This window comes from Heterodontus francisci, chromosome 41, assembly GCF_036365525.1.
Source record: "Heterodontus francisci isolate sHetFra1 chromosome 41, sHetFra1.hap1, whole genome shotgun sequence".
In the NCBI taxonomy this organism is placed as follows: Eukaryota; Metazoa; Chordata; class Chondrichthyes; order Heterodontiformes; family Heterodontidae; genus Heterodontus; species Heterodontus francisci.
Window position 1 is genome coordinate 31,516,492 of NC_090411.1, and position 20,172 is coordinate 31,536,663.

At 42.6% G+C, this 20,172-nt stretch overlaps 1 protein-coding gene across 4 annotated transcripts in view; it reads left to right on the forward strand.

Annotated features, from left to right (window-relative positions):
• The window catches only part of LOC137353431 (transcription intermediary factor 1-beta-like), a 108,059-nt gene that overhangs the window by 36,218 nt on the left and 51,669 nt on the right, over positions 1-20,172 (forward strand). For all 4 annotated transcript variants that reach the window (XM_068019717.1, XM_068019719.1, XM_068019720.1 and 1 more), the window contains exon 2: positions 11,474-11,589. In XM_068019717.1, the coding sequence (XP_067875818.1) occupies positions 11,474-11,589 (116 nt within the window). The remainder of the gene's footprint in view (positions 1-11,473; positions 11,590-20,172) is intronic.

Genomic DNA, 20,172 nt, shown 5'->3' on the forward strand with positions numbered 1-20,172 from the left:
ATATACCGATCTTTTAGCTGAGAGTTTCAGTTTGTTGAGTGTTTTGGCTGTTGCCGATGCTGCAATGCGCTTAGCCCCAGACACAAAAGCATTTCTACTGGTTGCCTTAGTGGGAACTGATGTGCCCTTAGTGCAGGGATCTACCGCATTTGATGTTCTGATAGGCTGCTTGAGTTTCATTGATTATAACCTAATCATTTTAACATTTAGGATCTGATGTAGAACATTGGTGCTTGCGTTTATCAAAAAAAGTACAATAAGGATTGAAAAACTTAGACCACAGGTTCCCAGTCAAATTATGCAGACGCCCTCGGCTAGTTGAGCCACTCTGGCATAAATCCGGAAATTGATTTCTTCACTCTAATGAGCAAAAAGATGGTATGGGGAAGGGGTAGAAGAAGACAATCCCATCCAGAGATCCAGCATATTTGGCAATGGAATGTTAACGCAATTATAATTCAGAGCCTTGACAACATTACGCAAGAGTTTTTGATTTACAGAGGTCCTACTGGTGGGTGTCCTGTGATAGACTAGACAGTTAGCCCAATATTGCTGATAAACTAGTTGGTTATGTTATTTTATGTCATCCAAGCTGTTGTCATTTCCAGACTACTATTCTAATACCCTTTAAGTCAGTTTTGCATGTTCCATTTATTACAACGGAGGCAGGAGGAGTGCACTGTTTGTTCTAGTTCTATTTCTCCACATGTCACAACATATATTTTTTTCCCCACTTACTGATATGGTCAGTCATCGACTCTATTTTTATCCCAGAACAAAACACACGAACCAGGTTTCTTTAATAAACAATGAAATTCAATTTAATATAAAACAAATTTTAACCAGTAATGAAGCAAAGCATAAACACACAGATTTAAATATAAAAGTTCCCTTTTTACTGTAGCCCCTCATATGCACACACACACAAACAAACCAAAAAAAGAGATTTACTCTTTAGAGCTCTATGGGCGGCGCAGTGGTTAGCACCGCAGCCTCACAGCTCCAGCGACCCGGGTTCAATTCTGGGTACTGCCTGTGTGGAGTTTGCAAGTTCTCCCTGTGTCTGCGTGGGTTTCCTCCGGGTGCTCCGGTTTCCTCCCACAGCTAAAAGACTTGCAGGTTGGTAGGTAAATTGCCCATTATAAATTGGCCAAAAATACTTGCAAATGCTTGAAGAAAAAAAGAGAAGGTATGAAAAGATGTCAGAAGTCATTTTCTGGTTTGGCATCCCAAATACATATAGACAGCTGTCACTGGGATCTTCCTCGACAGTTCTTGACAGGCGACGTTGAAGTTCAGTTTGGGCAAGCTTTCCAGGGGTTTCAGGTAGTTTCTTACATTTGCTTCTCAAGAGATGGAAAACTGGCAGGCTTTTTCAAAGAGCTGGAACAGACTGAGCTGGGTGTTGCTCACTTGGCAAGTTTTCTCCAACTGTTTTTTCAAACCATTGTCCATATCCCAACTTGCTGTCAAAAGCAAAACCTAAACCAATGTCACAAGAATCAAGCCTCCTAACCTCTATGAGTCTTGACCTGTCACTTCTTTGTAAACATCTTACCCTAAGTCAAAAACAACCCTTGCTGGGTAATTATTTGAAGACAGGTGCTGTCCAGTAACTTTATAATCCAAACCTCTGTGACCTTTATATAAAAAATAACCCCTGGCCTCCTTTTCAGTTTTAAAACACAAATCTTCAAAATTTAACAAAAAAGTGGAAACATTTGTAGCACATTAACTTCAGCTCTTCCAAAGTCTGGCCATATGCTATCCTGCAGACTGCTCTGCACACCCCTCTGTCCTTCTGACCTGTATTGGTCCTCCGACCTCTGCAATTTATATCCTGTGCTGCTATTTAAATCTGTCCCTATCTCTAACATCCTCCAGCCCTTACAATCCCTCCCTACGTTCCTGACTCAGGCCTTTTGAACATCCCAGCTTCCCACCCTCAGCCTCATCATCAGTGGGCCTGCCTTCAGATATGTAAGTTCCATGATCTTCAACTCCCTCCTTAAACACTGCTGCCTATGCAGCTCCCTCTCCTATAAACCCTTCCCTAAAACCTGCCTGTTTCAGCAAGCAGTTGGTCACATTTCTGAATAGCTTTCTTCAGCTCCATGTCTGTTTTTGATTACCACCTCTGTCGAGCACTCTGAGGCATTTTTCTATGTTGAAGGCTATGTAAATTCAAGTTGTTCTAAGTATTAAAGTAATGTATTTCTCTTTGTACTAAAAATTAATGTTCAGTCACCCAGAAATTTCTTTACCCTGCCTTCCCCTGCACCGCAGTTGAGTTTTCCGACAGGCAGCAGATGTGTAAGTGTAATGAAGTGTGCAGTTAGGCAGGTGTAATAATCTGATGCTGGGTTAATTACCACCTCCAGTGTGCCTGTTTGTAGCAATTAAAAGCTGTGCATAGCTAGCTAGTTTGCATTCCAACTTTAGACTTTCCCATTTATACACAGCTTTAAGGATGTTACTATTACCCATCTTTCATACAGATGAAGGAACCCTTATTTGTTCTGATAGTCATGACTTCCCCCCACCCCCCCCATCAGTGTTCCGTCCCTTCCTCTCCTTAAGCAGGTGTTCTGTGCTTGGGTATGATGCCACAGGTTGTGTCGAGCCCAAGTCAGTGTTCTTCAAATGTGATAGTAATTGGTGGGCTGTTCCACCATCAACACTGATCTGAAACCTGCCGTTGCCCATTATTTCCATGTGTTCCCAATGGATGATGTTGGATAGCGTTCAGGAGCAAAAACCTTGACCAACTTTCTCCCTTCCCGAGGCAGCAGATAAACACTGGAGTACTTTTTCCTCTGACCCAAGCTGAATCAGCTGCGAGCCTTTTTATATAAACTAAATATTAAGTTTGCTTACAAACCTGTTTATCTGTCCAAGCTACATTGAGAAGTGGGGTGGGGGAACCTATTTCTCTGTTTTTTGAATTTCTGTTTAGGGTTTTTCCTGTTGCATTATTTCACTGACCCCTATTTCCCTCTTCCTTGATGATTCGATTTAGTCATGAAGATTATGACTTTATAGTATGCTGTTTAACAGTGAAGAGCTTTAAATCCTTTGCTGTGTTCACATAAGAAAAGAGTTTGCAGCTATTGGATATCAGAAACATAGCTATTGAACACCTGGAGAAACCAGTGCAGGTTTGACTCATACCCCGAACATACGAATTAGGAGCGGGAGTAGGCCACTCGGTCCTTCAAGCCTGCTCTGCCATTGAATAAGTTCAGGCTGAACTGATTACTCCACATTTCTACCTACTCCTGATAACCTTCCACCCCCTTGCTTATCAAAAATCTATCTATCTCTGCCTTAAAAATATTCAAAGACTCTGCTTCTACCGCCTTTTGAGGAAGAGAATTCCAAAGACTCACGATCCTCTGAGAAAAAATTTCTGCTCATCTCTGTCTTAAATGGACGACCCCTTATTTTTAAACAGTGACCCCTAGTTCTAGATTCTCCCACAAGGGGAAACATCCTTTCCACATCCACCCTGTCAAGACCCCTCAGGATCTTATATGTTTCAATCAAGTCGCCTCTTATTCTTCTAAATTCCAGCGGATACAAGCCTAGCCTGTCCAATCTTTCCTCGTAAGACAGCCCACCCATTCCAAGTATTAGTCTAGTATACCTTCTCTGTACTGCCTGCAATGCATTTACATCCTTCCTTAAATAAGGAGACCAGTACTGTACACAGTACTCCAGATGTGGTCTCACCAATGCCCTATCTAGCTGAAGCATAACCTCCCAACTTTTGTATTCAATTCCCCTTGTGATAAACAGTAACATTCTGTTATCTTTCCTAATTACGTGCTGTATCTGCACACTTGATGGTAATGGAGGAGTGAGGGGTATACCAGGCCATGAGGTTACAGATTGTGGTGGAATACAATTCTGCTGCTGCTGATGGCCCACAGTGTGTCATGGATGCCCAGTTTTAAGCTGCTAGATCTGTTCTGAATCAATCCCATTTAGCACGGTGGTAGTTCCACACAACACGATGGAGGGTATCCTCAGTGTAAAGGTTGAACTTCATGTCCACAAAGACTGTGTGGACGTCACTCGTACTAATACTGTCGTGATCAAATGCATCTGCGTTGGGTAGATTGTGGATGAGGTTAAGTAGGTTTTTCCCTGGTCTTGGTTTTATCACCACCTGTCGCAAGCTAAATATTCTACATTAGAACAGTGGCTAAACTTCAAACCTTTTTCATTGACTATAAAGCAATTTAATAAGTTCAGTGGTCTTGAAAGAATCTATATAAATGCAAATCTTTTTAGCCTGATCACAATATCCTTCAGAATGCGACTAGCTTGGCCAGTACTTGTGCTGCCGAACCACTTTTGATAATGAGCATTTCATTATCGCTAATCAGTATTGATCCGATATAGGGAGATTTTGGCCAGCTGAGTCTTGCGAATCTTAAGTGTGAGTGGTGTATAGAGTGTCAAATGTACAGCAAGACATAATTACAGGAAATACAACGAAGTGTGTGTGAGAAAAAGGTAGGAGGCACGTAGAAGAGACGACGACAGAGAAGGACTTTCACAAAAGAGAGTGAGAAAGAATCACTGATGGCAATAACTGAAAGGGAAAGGCAGGGAGAGGAAGAGTGAATTATAAATAACAATGAATTCTTTTTTTTATTTTACTTTTATTTAGAGATACAGCACTGAAACAGGCCCTTCGGCCCACCAAGTCTGTGCCGACCAACAACCACCCATTTATACTAACACTACAGTAATCCCATATTCCCTACCACCTACATGCACTAGGGGCAATTTACAATGGCCAATTTACCTATCACCTGCAAGTCTTTGGCTGTGGGAGGAAGCCGGAGTACCCAGCGAAAACCCACGCGGTCACAGGGAGAACTTGCAAACTCCGCACAGGCAGTCCCCAGAATTGAACCTGGGTCCCTGCAGCTGTGAGGCTGCAGTGCTAACCACTGTGCCTCCCACAGAATTAGAGAGTAGGAGATGAAACAGACACAGTAGCAATAAGAGCAGGATGTTTTTTGTCTGTCAGCAATATCATGGGAGCCCAAATAGTCTTTATAAACTGATATTTGGCAAGTTCTGTATTTATAAACTATTTGGATGTTTGTAGGGCATCAATTAATTATTCTGTTTGATGTCAGTCAGCATATCAAGTTAATTAGGAAACCCTTCCTTGTTAACTCAAGTTCTATCCTTGAAAAACGTGTAGGGTACAAATTATGCAAACCGATCTAACCCAATTTGGATATGCAAAGCAATCCAGAAATCACTCAGCTCAGCTCTGAATCCTATTGGAAAACACATCTGCATGTGACACGATTCGGTTTTATGAGATTGTGCACAGCTTAGGTTTTCAAATGCAAGTCCACAAGGGTATCCCGAGGAGTTTGTTGAGGTCAACAAATTTATACCTGGGGATGACACTCATTGCCAGCAGTGTCTTGAGAACTCTGCAGTTTTTTTCTTCGCTATTTACCTCCTAATCCTGTTCCTACATACCACTAAATATTCTACATTTGTAGCACTGGTTAGCTGGATTTGCCTCTCCGACAAAAAGGAGTGGATACTGGAATATGTTAGTGTTTATAGGGTCCTCTGTGCAGATATATATGCTATATATGCAAAAATATGTGAATATTTAAGCTATATCTTTTACATAATCTGTCAAGTAGAGACATGATGCTTGCATATCTTCATTGAATATTTTTTCTAGGCTTGGGTCCCACAGTGTTTATAAGGGAATATGAGTATTATAGATATAACCTGCTAGAAACCTGAACACGTAATCTAGGCTGATACTCCCATCGAAGGACTGCTGCACTGTCTGTTGAGATGTTAAACTAAGGCTCCATCCACCTGTTTGGGTGGAATTGAAAGGTCCCAGGGCAGTGTTTTGAATAAGAGCAGGGGAATTCTCGATGTCCTGGCCAACATTTATCCCTCAACTAATATCACTAAAACAGATGATCTAGTCATGATCACATTGCTGCTTGTGGGACTTTGCTCCCCACCCCCCGGTGGGAACACCCAGCAGTGTTATTTCTGTCTTGTCCAATGTACTTCTAATCTACTTAAACTTGCATATTGATTATACTTGCCTCCTATTTAGTCCTCCCAGGTTCATCTCCAAGGTAGGTAGCACGGTTGTCCACAGAGACCTGTAAATGTAGGATCTGTCCTCTAACATTCCCCCACTAGCTTCTCCCACTCTTTTCTGCTGCTCCAAATTTACCTTTTCCACATTCCCTGATTGCCATCATCTCCACTGTCCTGACTGCCGTACACTAGAGAAATCCCAAAAGTTGCATTCTATGATGATAATGGTGCAATAGGCGCTTCAGTATCTTAAATCCAGATCAGGACTAGGAACGCAGCGTTTGGGATTTCCATACTTCAGGGTAGGGGTTGCCTCTGGTTAAGATGCATACTGTACCTATACTCTCCAGTATGTTGTTGGATTGACCAGTAGGTCTTTTCTTGTCCCATTTTTTGTATGTTTCATATCTTAGTTGCCAGGGCCAAGTGATTGACCATTAGGTATATGCATTGTAAGCCCTGCATTCTTTTTGGACTAACTGCATTTGTAACATTTACCAGAAAAAATTGATAACAGAATTTGCCCCCTAATTATACTAACTGTCCATCCATTTTGGATTCTGTATAAATATTTAAATTGAATCTTAAGTGCTCTTGCACGGTGTTGGATACTGAACACTACATGTTGGGAGATACTATGTCCCACAGAATCGTATTGGGTTTTACCTGTAAGATTGCATTGCACTGGTTATTTATTGGGTATTAGCTGAGAGATGTCCTGGTTCAGTTTGAATGGTTTCCTCCTCTCCATTTATCCTGTTCCTCTGATTTGAATGCTGTCTGCATGCTGCAGTGTTTAATCTGAGTTATCCAATTCAGGCAGTCCATGGCCACATTTAAGACACGGGAGGGAGAAGAAAGACAGACTGCATAAAAGAAAGTGAGAGGTGAGGTGAGAGTGACTGCCCTTGACATCAAGGCAGCATTTGACCGGGTATGGCATCAAAGAGTCCTAGCAAAATTGAGGTCAATAGGAATCAGGGGGAAAACCCTCTGCTGGCTGGAATCATATCTAGCGCAAAGGGAGATGGCTGTGGTTGTTGGAGGTCAATCATCTGAGCTCCAGGACATCACTGCAGGAGTTCCTCAGGGTAGTGTCCTAGGCCCAACCATCTTCAGCTGCTTCATCTTTGACCTTCCTTCAATCATAAGGTCAGAAGTGGGGATGTTTGCTGATGATTGCACAATGTTCAGCACCATTCGTGATTCCTCAGATACTGAAGCAGTCCGTGTAGAAATGCAGCAAGACCTGGACAATATTCAGGCTTAGGCTGATAAGTGGCAAGTAACATTTGCGGCACACAAATGCCAGGCAATGATCATCTCCCCTTGACATTCAATGGCATTACCATCGCTGAATCCCCCACTATCAAGATCCTAAGGTCTACCCTTGACCAGAAACTGAACTGGAGTAGCCATATAAATACCGTGGCGACAAGAGCAGGTCAGAGGCTAGGAATCCTGAGGCGAGTAACTCACCTCCTGACTCCCCAAAACCTGTCCACCATCTACAAGGCACAAGTCAGAAGTGTGATGGAATACTCTCCACTTGCCTGGATGAGTGCAGCTCCAACAACACTCAAGAAGCTCGACACCATCCAGGACAAAGCAGCCCGCTTGATTGGCACCCCATCTACAAACGTTCACTCCCTCCACCACTGACGCACAGTGGCAGCATTGTGTACCATCTACAAGATGCACTGCAGCAATGCACCAAAGCTCCTTAGACAGCACCTTCCAAACCCGCGACCTCTACCAACTAGAAGGACAAGAGCAGCAAATACATGGGAACACCACCACCTGCAAGTTCCCCTCCAAGTCACTCACCATCCTGACTTGGAACTATATCGCCGTTCCTTCAGTGTCGCTGGGTCAAAATCCTGGAACTCCCTTCCTAACAGCACTGTGGGTATACCTACCCCAAATGGACTGCAGCGGTTCAAGAAGGCAGCTCACCACCACCTTCTCAAGGACAATTAGGGATGGGCAATAAATGCTGGCCTGGCCAGCGTCGCCCACATCCCATGAATGAATTAAAAAAAAAAGTAACATATACTTATTAATTTGCATGTTTTGCATGAAACCTAATTTGTAATTAGGGAGTATTGCAGTGAATTTAGCGTCTGGGTTTTTTTCGGTCTGGGAGATCAACATAATAGTGCTGTGCTTTTTACATCCATTCCTGGCCACTCCTGTTTGAAATTTCCCCTGAAAGGGTTTCTGTTTCAGTTACAGAGCAAACCATTGACTGATTTGAAAGACCCAGTGATGGTAGGAAGGTTTGATGATTTTGCTTGAATTTATATAGGGCCTTCAATGTGTTTAAAATGCCCCGGGCGCTTCAGTGTTTTCAAAGGTTTGACGCTGTGTTGATTCTAGTTAATATTAACTAGTTAATACTAATACTTTTGGCATTGCACAAAGGGTGTAAAGAGCAAATGTAATCTTCAAGTGAAGTAGGGTTAGAGGGCAGGGGATGATTGAATCAGAGCATGCAGACCTAATTCAGACCTTATTTAATTTTGTATTGATTGTAGTTAAATAGCAAAACTTACAGGACTTTGAGAAACAGAATTGGAATCAGTTGGATCATCGGAATTTATCTGCGGTACTGGATGATGTAATGCTGAGGCTCTCCAGCACCGCCATTGGCTGGAGGATATAACTATGGTGACAGTTCTACATAAAATGGCTTCGACTATAAATATGGACATAGGAATTGATATAAAAGTTGACTTCTGTGCGAGAACAAGAATAAAGTTGTCTTTGGCCTCCTTATCTCGAGAGACAATGGGTAAGTGCCTGGAGGTGGTCAGTAAGAATAAAGTACTGTAGGGCAAACAGGTGTAAGATTTTAAATATATTTATAGATGATGCTCTACTACAATGCAAATGAAGCAGTATCCCTGCATGAGGTGAAACTCATCTGAAGAGGTATTTTTCCTGTAGGAAAGAACATTTGGTGCAGGCTGCAATTTATGCCATCAGATTCAGCTCAGATGGGCCTCAGCGAATTAAAGGATGCAAAGAGGCACATTGGTGTTGCGTGGGGGGCTAGAACAGCAGCCTGAAAGTTGAGGGTTTTTGGTGTATTTAATTAGCCTCCACTGTAATGTCTCAAAAACTGTGTTTTGTGTAGCTCTTATTGCAAAGTGAGAACAGGATCATATCAGCTAGTGCTCCAGTGAGGCTCAACTTTACCCTTTCTAAATGGAATTTAGTTATATTAACTGAATACAGAGTGTTTTCCCCTGAAATTTCTGAATTTCTTTTCAAATATTATTCACCAGAAAATGTGGTAACGCCCTCCAGTCGTAAGCTTAGTATCTATCCAATAGTCAGAATAGAAACTAATCTGGGTACGTCATTGCTATATCTATATCCAGTGCTAAGGACTAATTGGATGCAGATTTCTACATATAATCCTCAAAGGTATTCCTGATCTTGATGAAGCATAAGGACTCCCTAATGAAAGGAGTACCTGAGGTCAACTCGCAGTGGCTGTTTAGAGCAGTGGAAATCTTGGTACAGTTTGTCAGCTGGCTCCATGTGCCGGAGCGGGAGCGGGTAGGGAAAAAGTTTAATTTGGGGGATGGGTGAGCAGGGCATGCAGAATCATACAAATAAAACAGAAGCATTTCCTACCACAGAACGTAAAATGGAATTCGTGCAATTACTGATTTAAGACACTGATTACAAGAGGAGTAAAAGTGTAAAATTAGATGAAAGGCTCCTTTGGTTACAGTGATTAAAGGGCTATTTTCAACTTTGTTGAAGTGAGTGTTATTCTTGGAGACTTTGTCTTGTATGTCTGGATATAAACTTGGGATATGTATGGTAATCATTTAACAAAGTGATTTCTGACAACTCAGCGGCCCACTGATGTCAACAGAGTGCGCACATAGCAGTTACATCTTGCCAGGACTAAGTGGCGCATGCGCGAGATGTCATTGCGTAGCGTCAACGTCATCGCGCATCCGCGCCTGGTCCATCTTCGCACATGTGCGATAAAGCGTCATCGGGTATCCAGCCCCCCACTCAGCTGGAGGAAGTGGCTGAATGGGAGATTTTGAGGCTGGAGCTCTCACCCCTTGGCAACTTGCTCCAGGCCTTGACGCTTCCTCCCCTCAGCCGCTTGATGCTCCCTTCCACTCCCCTAGCCAATTGTTCCTTTCTTCATACCACCCTATTCTCCGGCCGCTTGCTCCCCACTTCCCTGCCCTTCTCCAGCCGTTAGCTGTAGGACGCACCGCTTCCCTCCACTCGGCCACTCGTTCCTATGTCGCCCCGTTACCCCTTGTGACACACCTTGCTTCTTTGGGCGAATCATGGGGTGGGGGGGGGGGGTGGGTGGGGGAGGGGTAGCGGTCAGTAGGGAGGAGGGGGAGGAAGCGAGTTGCCAAGGGGGCGGGAGCTAGAAGCTGCGTTTGGGTGAAATCAGTCCTGGTCAGTCATATAAACAAATCACAATAACGAATTAGCAGCACATTTCATACTCTGCCTGATTTTCTTTTCCATCGAACGGGGTGCCAATTCACTATCTTCCAATGGAAATTCAATCATAAAATTCCTTTTGTATTTAATAGGATTACTGGAATATTAAATGGATCTGAGGATTACAGTTAGTATCCTATAACTACATAGTAGCGTATTACTGGGCTTCCATCCAACTTAAGTAAGGTTAGTTTGCTAGAATGATCCAGCCATAAACATTTCCTGTGATAAATTGAGCAGCGCCATCTTTAATTCTGGCAGCTGCCTGAACGTCGCAGACACTGGCGTTCTAGTTGAAGAGCCTGCATTTGCGCGTGTGCGAGTACTGTGCCATCTAATGGTTGTGTTGTCAGCAAATGCTGCCATTATTTAATAAGATGCATCAGTCTGATCCAAAAATGCCACCATTTTTAGGGGCCCTGCAGGCTTTCCACTTGACCTCTCATGAGCCCTGCTTGAGAATGTGAACTTTTAGAGCTTTGAGAAGCTCTTCTGTTTGAAACCAATGAGAAGCTTTAAACAAAGCTCTAGTTAACTCTGCCTCTCTCTCCACAGATGCTGCCAGACCTGCTGAGTATTTCCAGCATTTCTTGTTTTTATTTCATATTTCCGGAATCTGCTGTATTTTGTTTTTATTTAAACCAAACTCAATTGTTTTGAAGCACATGACAAGTTTTGATGCTTCTAAGGTTTTGCTGCAAATCCAGCTTCAGTGCCTTGTTTGAACTGTCTTTTTTTTTTTAAATGTCTGTAACTTTGAAAATGTGACCTTGTGATGCTGACCAGAAATTAATCGGAGTTTGCTGTTTGAACTATCCTATTTTAAAAGTATTGTGCTGAATTCTGTCTGTGTGTCTCTCCCCCCTAGGGCTCATTTGCTGCCCAGTTTGCAGGCAGCAATGTTATACAAAGGACATCATAGAGAACTACTTTCTGAGGGATACTGGCGAATTGGACAGCAACTCGAACAGGAAAGTTAGCCAGGTAGCGTGTACTTTAATTGTTTCCCTCTATCGCCAGCTTCCAAGCACACAACTTGTGCCGCCGCCGCCTGTTGCAATAATGCAAAATACTTCCCTCTGCAGCTCTGTGCTCGTAACATTGGATTAGGATGGTAGTTGTTGTTTGCGGTACAGACTGAAATTAAGACAAACGTGCATCCTGCAGATGACAAAGCAAGTAGTTGATTATAAGGACTTCAAAAAAAAATCCTACATCTGTATCCCTAGATATTCCAGACCTGGAAATGGTCCATGGGCAGTGTAGAAAACAGCTTTACTTCTCATCTGGTCAGTATCATATCTGCCCTGGCAGTTGTGGGAGATGGCGAATGCGCTAGTTATGATTTTCCAAAATTTCCTAGATTCTAGAATGATCCCAGCCGATAGGAAGTTATCAAATGTAACACTGCTAGTCAAGAAAAGGAGACAGAAGGCAGGGAACTATAGATCAGTTAGCCTGTCATCAGTTGTTCGATTCCGGAAAGCCAGTTCGTGAATGATAGTATTGGAGCCAATCTTTACTCAACCTTACATTTATTTACAGAGTGAAACATTACAAGCATTCACGTCCAAACTCAACCACACAATTTCAATAAGTGTCTGTATATGTGCTCGTGAAACCCTAATTAATGCCCACCACCTGCACAGAATTAAACATAATTGATATACAATTAACAGATTCCCTTCTTTTTAAATAAAAATTAGTTAATATGCACAACTAAAATTTTTAAACAAATTAATAAAGCTTCCATATTCTGTATAAGGAGTTAGATTGCGAGACAGCCCTCCACTAGGACCCCTAACAATTTCATTGTACAAGCATTTCTTTTTGTAAAACAGTCAGTCAGTTCATGACTTGTATCCACCCATTTAATTTTAGAGATTTCCTTTCTCTCCAGCATTTGTTTCAAGCCAGTAAGGTCAATCGTTAATCTTTTCTCACTCATGCTTTTCGTAGAGTGAACATTATCCCACAATGAACGATTATCTAACTAACATTCAACAGATATATTATCTTCAGTATGTCGCTTGTATAGAATCTCACGTAAAATATTTGACAAATAGAATCCCATATCCACTACCTCAACAAGAACCAATGTTTCATCAGCTCAAGTACTTTTAACAACCTTTTTTACTTTCTTACCTTCCCAAGCTAAAGGACAACATTTTCCATTTTCACCCATAAATATTATGAAGCCACCGCTATCCAGCCCTTGATCTACCGTATTTTATTCCTCAGGACCTTCATCACAAAACACTTGAGCATTTGCGGTACAGGGTGCCTCGTTTACTTCTATCAGCTGCTCAGAGTCTAAGATTTTGTAATTAATCTCGATTAATCGTGAGGAATGAACCTCAACAGTTCGATTGCCATGTTTGATAAGTACTGTCTTACCTTCTCGACCTATTACCTTACCCCGTCCTTTCCGTACCCTGTGACCCTCGCTTTTATAATATACCAAATTTCCTGAATTTAATTCTGTCTTGGATGGTCTTATACGCCGCCTCAGAGCTTTCTTTGTTATCACCAAGACCTCAGACTCCCTGCATGTAAAGCATTCAAATGTGCAGGGGGAGTTTAAACTAATTTGGCAGGGGGTACAGAGTGGAAGTACAGTAGGGGGTGATGCACAGTTAAATATAGAAGAGAAACTGAGTCAGTCTGGAAGGCAGAGCAGATATAGACCTGTTAAGACACAAGTGAAAAATGCAAGGCTGGATTGCATCTGTTTTAATGCAAGGAGTCTTACTAGTAAGGCAGATGAATTGAGGGCGTTGATTAGCACATGGGATTATGATATTGCTATCACAGAGACATGGTTGAGACAGGGGCAGGACTGGCAGCTCAATATTCCAGGGTATAGAATCTTCAGGCAAGACAGGGGAGGGGGTAAAAAAGGAGGTGACATTGCACTGTTGATCTAGGAGTCAATTACTGCAGTAAGGAGGGATGATATCTTAGAAGTTCCTCAAATGAGGCCATATGGGTAAAAACAAAAAGGGGCAATCACTTGGCTGGGAGTGTACTGCAGGCCTCCAAACAGTCAGGGAGAGACAGAGGAACAGATATGTAGGCAAATCTCAGGTGTAAAAATAATAGGGTAATAATAGTAGGGGATTTCAACTTCCCCAATATCAACTGGGATAGTCTTAGTGCAAAAGGCTTAAAGGGGGCGGAATTCTTAAAATGCATACAGGAGAGCTTTTTGAGCCATTACGTACAAAGTCCTACAAGAGAAGGGGCAGTACTGGACCTAATTCTAGGGAATGAAGCCGGACAAGTGGTAGAAGTGTCAGTGGGGGAGCATATTGGGGAGAGTGACCATAACTCGGTAAGATTTAAGGTAGTTATGGAAAAGGACAAAGATGGACTGGAAATAAAGGTATTGAACTGGGGGAAGGCCAATTTCAATACGATAAAATAGGATCTTGCCAAAGTGGACTGGGAGTGGCTACTTGTAGGAACGTCTACATCAGATCAGTGGGAGGCATTCAAAGAGGAAATAGTGAGAGTTCGGAGCCAACATGTACCCGTTAAGGTGAAGAGTAGGACCAACAAGTCCAGGGAACCCTAGATGTCAAGCGATATAGAGAATTGGATCAGGAAAAAAAAAGAGGCTTATGGCAGATTCAGAGCGCTGAAAACAGCGGAGGCACCAGAGGAGTGTAGAAAGTGTTGGGGGGTACTTAAAAAAAAAAGTAATTAGGAGAGCGAAGAGGGGACATGAAAAAACACTAGCGGGCAAGATGAAGGAAAATCCTAAGGCATTTTGTAAGTATAATAAGGGCAAGAGGATAACCAGGGAAAGAGTAGGGCCCATTAGGGACCAAAGTGGCAATCTGTGTGTGGAGCCAGAGGACATAGATGAGGTTTTAAATGATTGCTTTTCATTTGTGTTCACTATGGAGAAGGACGATGTAGGTGTAGAGATCAGGGGGAAGGATTGTGATATACTTGAACAAATTAGCATTGAAAGGGAGGAAGTATTAGCTGAGATGTATCCCAGGTTGTTATGTGAGGCAAGGGAGGAGATAGCAGGGGCTCTGACACAAATTTTCAAATCCTCTCTGGCCACAGGAGAGGTACCAGAGGATTGGAGGACAGCAAATATGGTACCATTATTCAAGAAGGGTAGCAGGGATAAACCAGGTATTTACAGGCCAGTGAGTCTAACATCAGTGGTTGGGAAACTATTGGAAACAGTTCTGAAGGACAGAATTAATCTCCACTTGGAGAGGCAGGGATTAATCAGGGATAGTCAGCATGGCTTTGTCAGGGGAGATCATGTCTAACTAACTTGATTGAATTTTTTGGGCGGTGACTGGATGTGTAGGTGAAGGTAAAGCAGTTGATGTAGTCTACATGGACTTCAGTAAGGCTTTTGATAAGGTCCTGCATGGAAGAATGGTTAAGAAGGTAAGAGTCCATGGGATCCAGGGCAATTTGGATCCAAAATTGGCTTGGTGGTAGGAGGCAGAGGGTGATGGTTGAGGGTTTTTGTGAGTGGAAGCCTGTGACCAGTGGTGTACCACAGGGATCAGTGCTGGGACCCTTGCTGTTTGTAGTGTACATTAATGATTTAGACGTGAATATAGGAGGTATGATCAGTAAGTTCGCAGATGACACGAAAATTGGTGTTGTAAATAGTGAGGAGGAAAGCTTGAGATTACAGGACGATATAGGTGAGCTGGTAAGATGGATGGAGCAATGGCAAATGGAATTTAATTCTGAGAAGTGTGAGGTGATGCACTTTGGGAGGACTAACAAGGCAAGGGAATATACAATGGATGGTAGGACCCTAGGAAGTACAGAGGGCCAGAGGGACCTTGGTGTACTTGTCCGTAGATCACTGAAGGCAGCAGCAAAGGTAGATATGGTGGTTAGGAAGGCAAATGGGATACTTGCCTTTATTAGCCGAGACATAGAATATAAGAGCCAGGGAGGTTATGATGGTGCTGTATAAAACCCTACTCATTCCACAGGAAAAGGCTGTCTTCCCTGCCAGTGCACCCACCACCTCCCCCCATGCGAAAGAATCCAAAGACATCAGAGGGGACTGTACAAAGGGAGGGAGAAAAGACAACCAAAGGAGAAGAGAAAGGGACAGGGAAAAGAAGAGAAGGAAAGACAGTAGAAGAAGAGGCAGCAAAAATAGCGACACAGAGTTGAGTTAAAGGGAAGATCAGTTACTGACTTGCCATGAGCCATGCTATGGGAAATTCACCCAATCTATGACTTGAGATCAGGACCTGAAGAGAATAATGGGATATCAGCCCTGGAGTATCCAAGACACGCGAGAGTGATACTGGATTAAGAGGCATTCTCAAAATGAGCCATAGTGGCATCCTCTACAGTCAGACTGCAGAACACCGAGCTTGAACTCTTTCCTGTATGTACAGGTTGATTGCTTATGTTAAGGTGGCTGCACATTGCTCCTGTGAAACTCCTTGCAATGTTTTCCTATGTTAAAGGTGCTATAGAAATGCAAGTTGTTCTGTATGAGAGCAGTGACTAAGATTTTTAATTGGTATTTCTTTCATGTTATTTAATACAAATTGGTTACTTTAAACAATCTAGAAACCAGTATTTAGCTTATTATCCATCTTGCTAAAGCAGCAAAATCTTTGATAGATACCTCAGGAATGTGACCCTGTTTTGAGATAATTTGTGTTAATGGCTCTGTTTTCTTAATGAAACAATAAATATTTTCATGTGCTTTAATATAGTAGTATTTGACTTTCTAATATATTTGGGTGTAGCTATTCTGCTCTGCTTATAACTGATAGTCAACTCAGGAGTCAAAGATTATGTTTAATACTCTAATGAACTTGGTCTTGCTTTTTTGATACATAAACGATCCGAACTCTGGTTATACAGAACATAATTTCAGAGTTTGCAGAGTACAGGTGTGATGGGTTGAATGGCCTCCTTCTGTGCTGTATGATTCTGTGACATGCGTATTCCCAGAATACATCTTGAGTACATGTTAGGGTTGTTCCCCATGTGGGAGCTCCAGCTGCTGGCCTGTTGTGGAGTGAGCAAAGATGCCATAATTGCCTGGTGTTGGGTGGGGCAAAGGAAGAGCTATATGGTCTGTAATATCAGGCATAGCTGCTTCCAGGTAACTGAAGTTGCAGCCAAGCTAGATAGGCTGTATTGAGTGCCATAGCCTGGGTGAGAGTGGAGCAAGTTAGGGTTATGAGTTCTCTTGCTTATCCAATAGAGGGAGCCTTGACTTGAAGGTAATGTTTCCTTTCGTTGGTTGAGAGAGAATCGAGTGCAAACATAGCTGCTGCAACACTGATATGAACAAGAATGAAGAACAGATCCAGCGATCTCGTAAAAGAAACTTTTTCTTCAAGTTTATTTGAACCCAGTTCCACAAGCATAACGCAAGCTAGGAACCAGTGCAAAGCATGGTGGCAGACAACTGATCATCTACCCTCCCTACAACCCTCCAAATTTAATAGAGAGTTCATGGTTAGAGATCCTGCTGCCCCGGGGCCAGTTTCATCCTTTCTTGGGGATGGGCAATAAATGCTGGCCATACCATCGATGCTGTAGATTTAGAAAAAAAAAGTGCTGTCTTGTGCCATCTTTCAGATGAGATGTTAAACTGAAGCCCCGTCCACCCTCTTGGGTCCTGGCTGATAGTTATCCTTCAACCAATAACACTAAAACAAATTAACTGATCATTATCTCATTACTGCTCGTGGGACCGTGCTTTGCAGAGGTTGGCTCCTACAATGCGACAGTGACTGCACCTCAAAAATACTTGATTGACTTTAAAGCTCTTTGGGATTGCCTGCGATCATGAAAGGTGCTATAGAAATGCAAATTTTCTTTCTTTTAGTAAATACCAGAACAACAGTGATTAGGAAAGTTCTGAGGACGGGAGTACTCAAAGCCACTGAAAATATAGGAATGATTATGGAAGACTTGCTTCAGCATAGAGCCAGCTCCAGTAATTTCTATTTGTCTCCTGCTTGCTCTCCAGGTCAGTTAGAACCTATGACACATGAAGCTTCAGTGAAATCAGTCTTATGGAGAAACTTGTAGAGCTCCCTGTGTCACAGTAACCTGTAGGTAGTGCAAAGACTTGCCGTACTGATGGGGATTTCTTTTTTTTCTTACACTTGTTCATTGGATCTTCCTTATCTGGAACATTTTTCCCCCCAATCTTGTTGGAAACTCCATTGTAACCTGTGAAGAATTTTGATGCAGTAACCTTCCCCCCCCACACTTGACTTTGGCAGGGTATGTGTAGTTCCTCTGTTTTAGCAGGAAGCACGCATGTGGTTTCTGTTACAGGTTGTTCATGTGGCTCCATGTTTGATGGGAAGCTGACTATACTTGTTCTGATTGGGTGTGCTGCTTGGGGAGATATTTGTGTGTTTTTTCATATCCTGAAACTGTTCCAGACGATAACTTGCATAAGCAAAACAGGGGGACATGTTTGTAAACTTAATTTCAACAGTAAGATTAGATTAGATTAGAGATACAGCACTGAAACAGGCCCTTCGGCCCACCGAGTCTGTGCCGACCAGCAACCACCCATTTATACTAATCCTACACTAATCCCATATTCCTACCAAACATCCCCATCTGTCCCTATATTTCCCTACCACCTACCTATACTAGTGACAATTTATAATGGCCAATTTACTTACCAACCTGCAAGTCTTTTGGCTTGTGGGAGGAAACCGGAGCACCCGGAGAAAACCCACGCAGACACAGGGAGAACTTGCAAACTCCACACAGGCAGTGCCCAGAATCGAACCCGGGTCCCTGGAGCTGTGAGGCTGCAGTGCTAACCACTGTGCCGCCTGAAGAACCTATTTCAGTTTAAGTAACAAATAACTTCTCTGAAGTGCCTAATTTTACCACAGTTCATGTTTCCCATTTCACAGATGGTGAAATTTGAATTCAATTTATAAATCTGTAATTAAAAGCTAGTCTAATGGTCCATGAAACCATTATTGATTGTTGTAAAAACTTATCTGGTTCACTAATGTCCTTTAGAAAAGGAAGGGATAGGGAGAGGCAATATATACTTTAATGGCACAGTTCTAAAGAGTACGCAGGAACAGAGGAACCTGGGGTGCATTTTTTTTTTAATAGTTCATGGGATGTGGGCGTCGCTGGCTAGGCCAGCATTTATTGCCCAACCCTAATTAGCACGCAGCCTCACAGCTCCAGCGACCCGGGTTCAATTCTGGGTACTGCCTGTGTGGAGTTTGCAAGTTCTCCCTGTGTCTGCGTGGGTTTTCTCCGGGTGCTCCGGTTTCCTCCCACAAGCCAAAAGACTTGCAGGTGATAGGTAAATTGGCCATTATAAATTGCCCCTAGTATAGGTAGGTGGTAGGGAAATATAGGGACAGGTGGGGATGTGGTAGGAATATGGGATTAGTGTAGGATTAGTATAAATGGGTGGTTAATGGTCGGCACAGACTCGGTGGGCCGAAGGGCCTGTTTCAGTGCTGTATCTCTAAAACTAAAACTAATTGCCCACTGCAGGCATTTAAGAGTCAACCACATTACAGTCGGTCTGGAGTCACATGTAGGCCACTGCATCTCTATTGACCTATCCCTTAACCTACTTTGCCAGTTCACTTTTGTTAGCTGTGCTTTCATGCACTCATCAATGCCCTAATTTAAGCTTAAAATACTAGTCTTAGATCCACTCTTCTTTCTCTCAAACTGAATGTAAAATTCAATCATATGATTGCTGCTGCCTAGGGGTGCCTTCACTATGAGGTCATTAATTAATCCTATCTCGTTGTACAATTCTAGGTCTAGTGTAGCCTGCTCTCTGGTTGGCTCCAGAACGTGCTGTTCTCAGAAACTTTCCTGAAAACATTCTATGAACTCCTCATCTAGGCTACCTTTGCCTATCTGATTTTCCCAGTCTATATGTAGATTAAAATCCCCCATGATTATTGCTGTACCTTTCTGACAAGCTCCCATTATTTCTTTGTACCCCGTCCTGCCATGTGGTTACTGTTCGGGGGCCTGTACACCACTCACACAAGTGACTTCTTGCCTTTATGATTTCTCATCTCTACCGAAACTGCTTCTACATCCTGGTTGCCTGAACTTAGGTCATCCCTCTCTGTTGCTCTAATACCATCATTAATTAACAGAGCCACCCCTCCACCTTTTTCTACCTTCCTGTACTTCCTATATATCATATACCTTTCAATATTCAGTTCCCAATCTATGTCATCCTTCAGCCATGTCTCTGTAATGACTATCAGATCGTACTTATTTATTTCTATTTGCACTATCAGTTCTTCTGTTTTGTTTCAAATACTAGGTGCATTCAGATACAGAGCCTTTAGTTTTATCCTTTTTTTAATTTTTGTAACCTCTTGCCTTATCTGCTGGTTTACTCTTAGATTTGTACTCTCTGTCCCTTTCTGTCACGGTCTGTTCATCATTTCATATGTTTATACCTTTCTCTCTTGCCTTGTCTCTACTCTTCGATATACCACATTTTCCCAAATTTGATCCCTTGCCCCCACTATTTAACTTAAAACCCTCTCTACTTCCCTAGTTATGTGG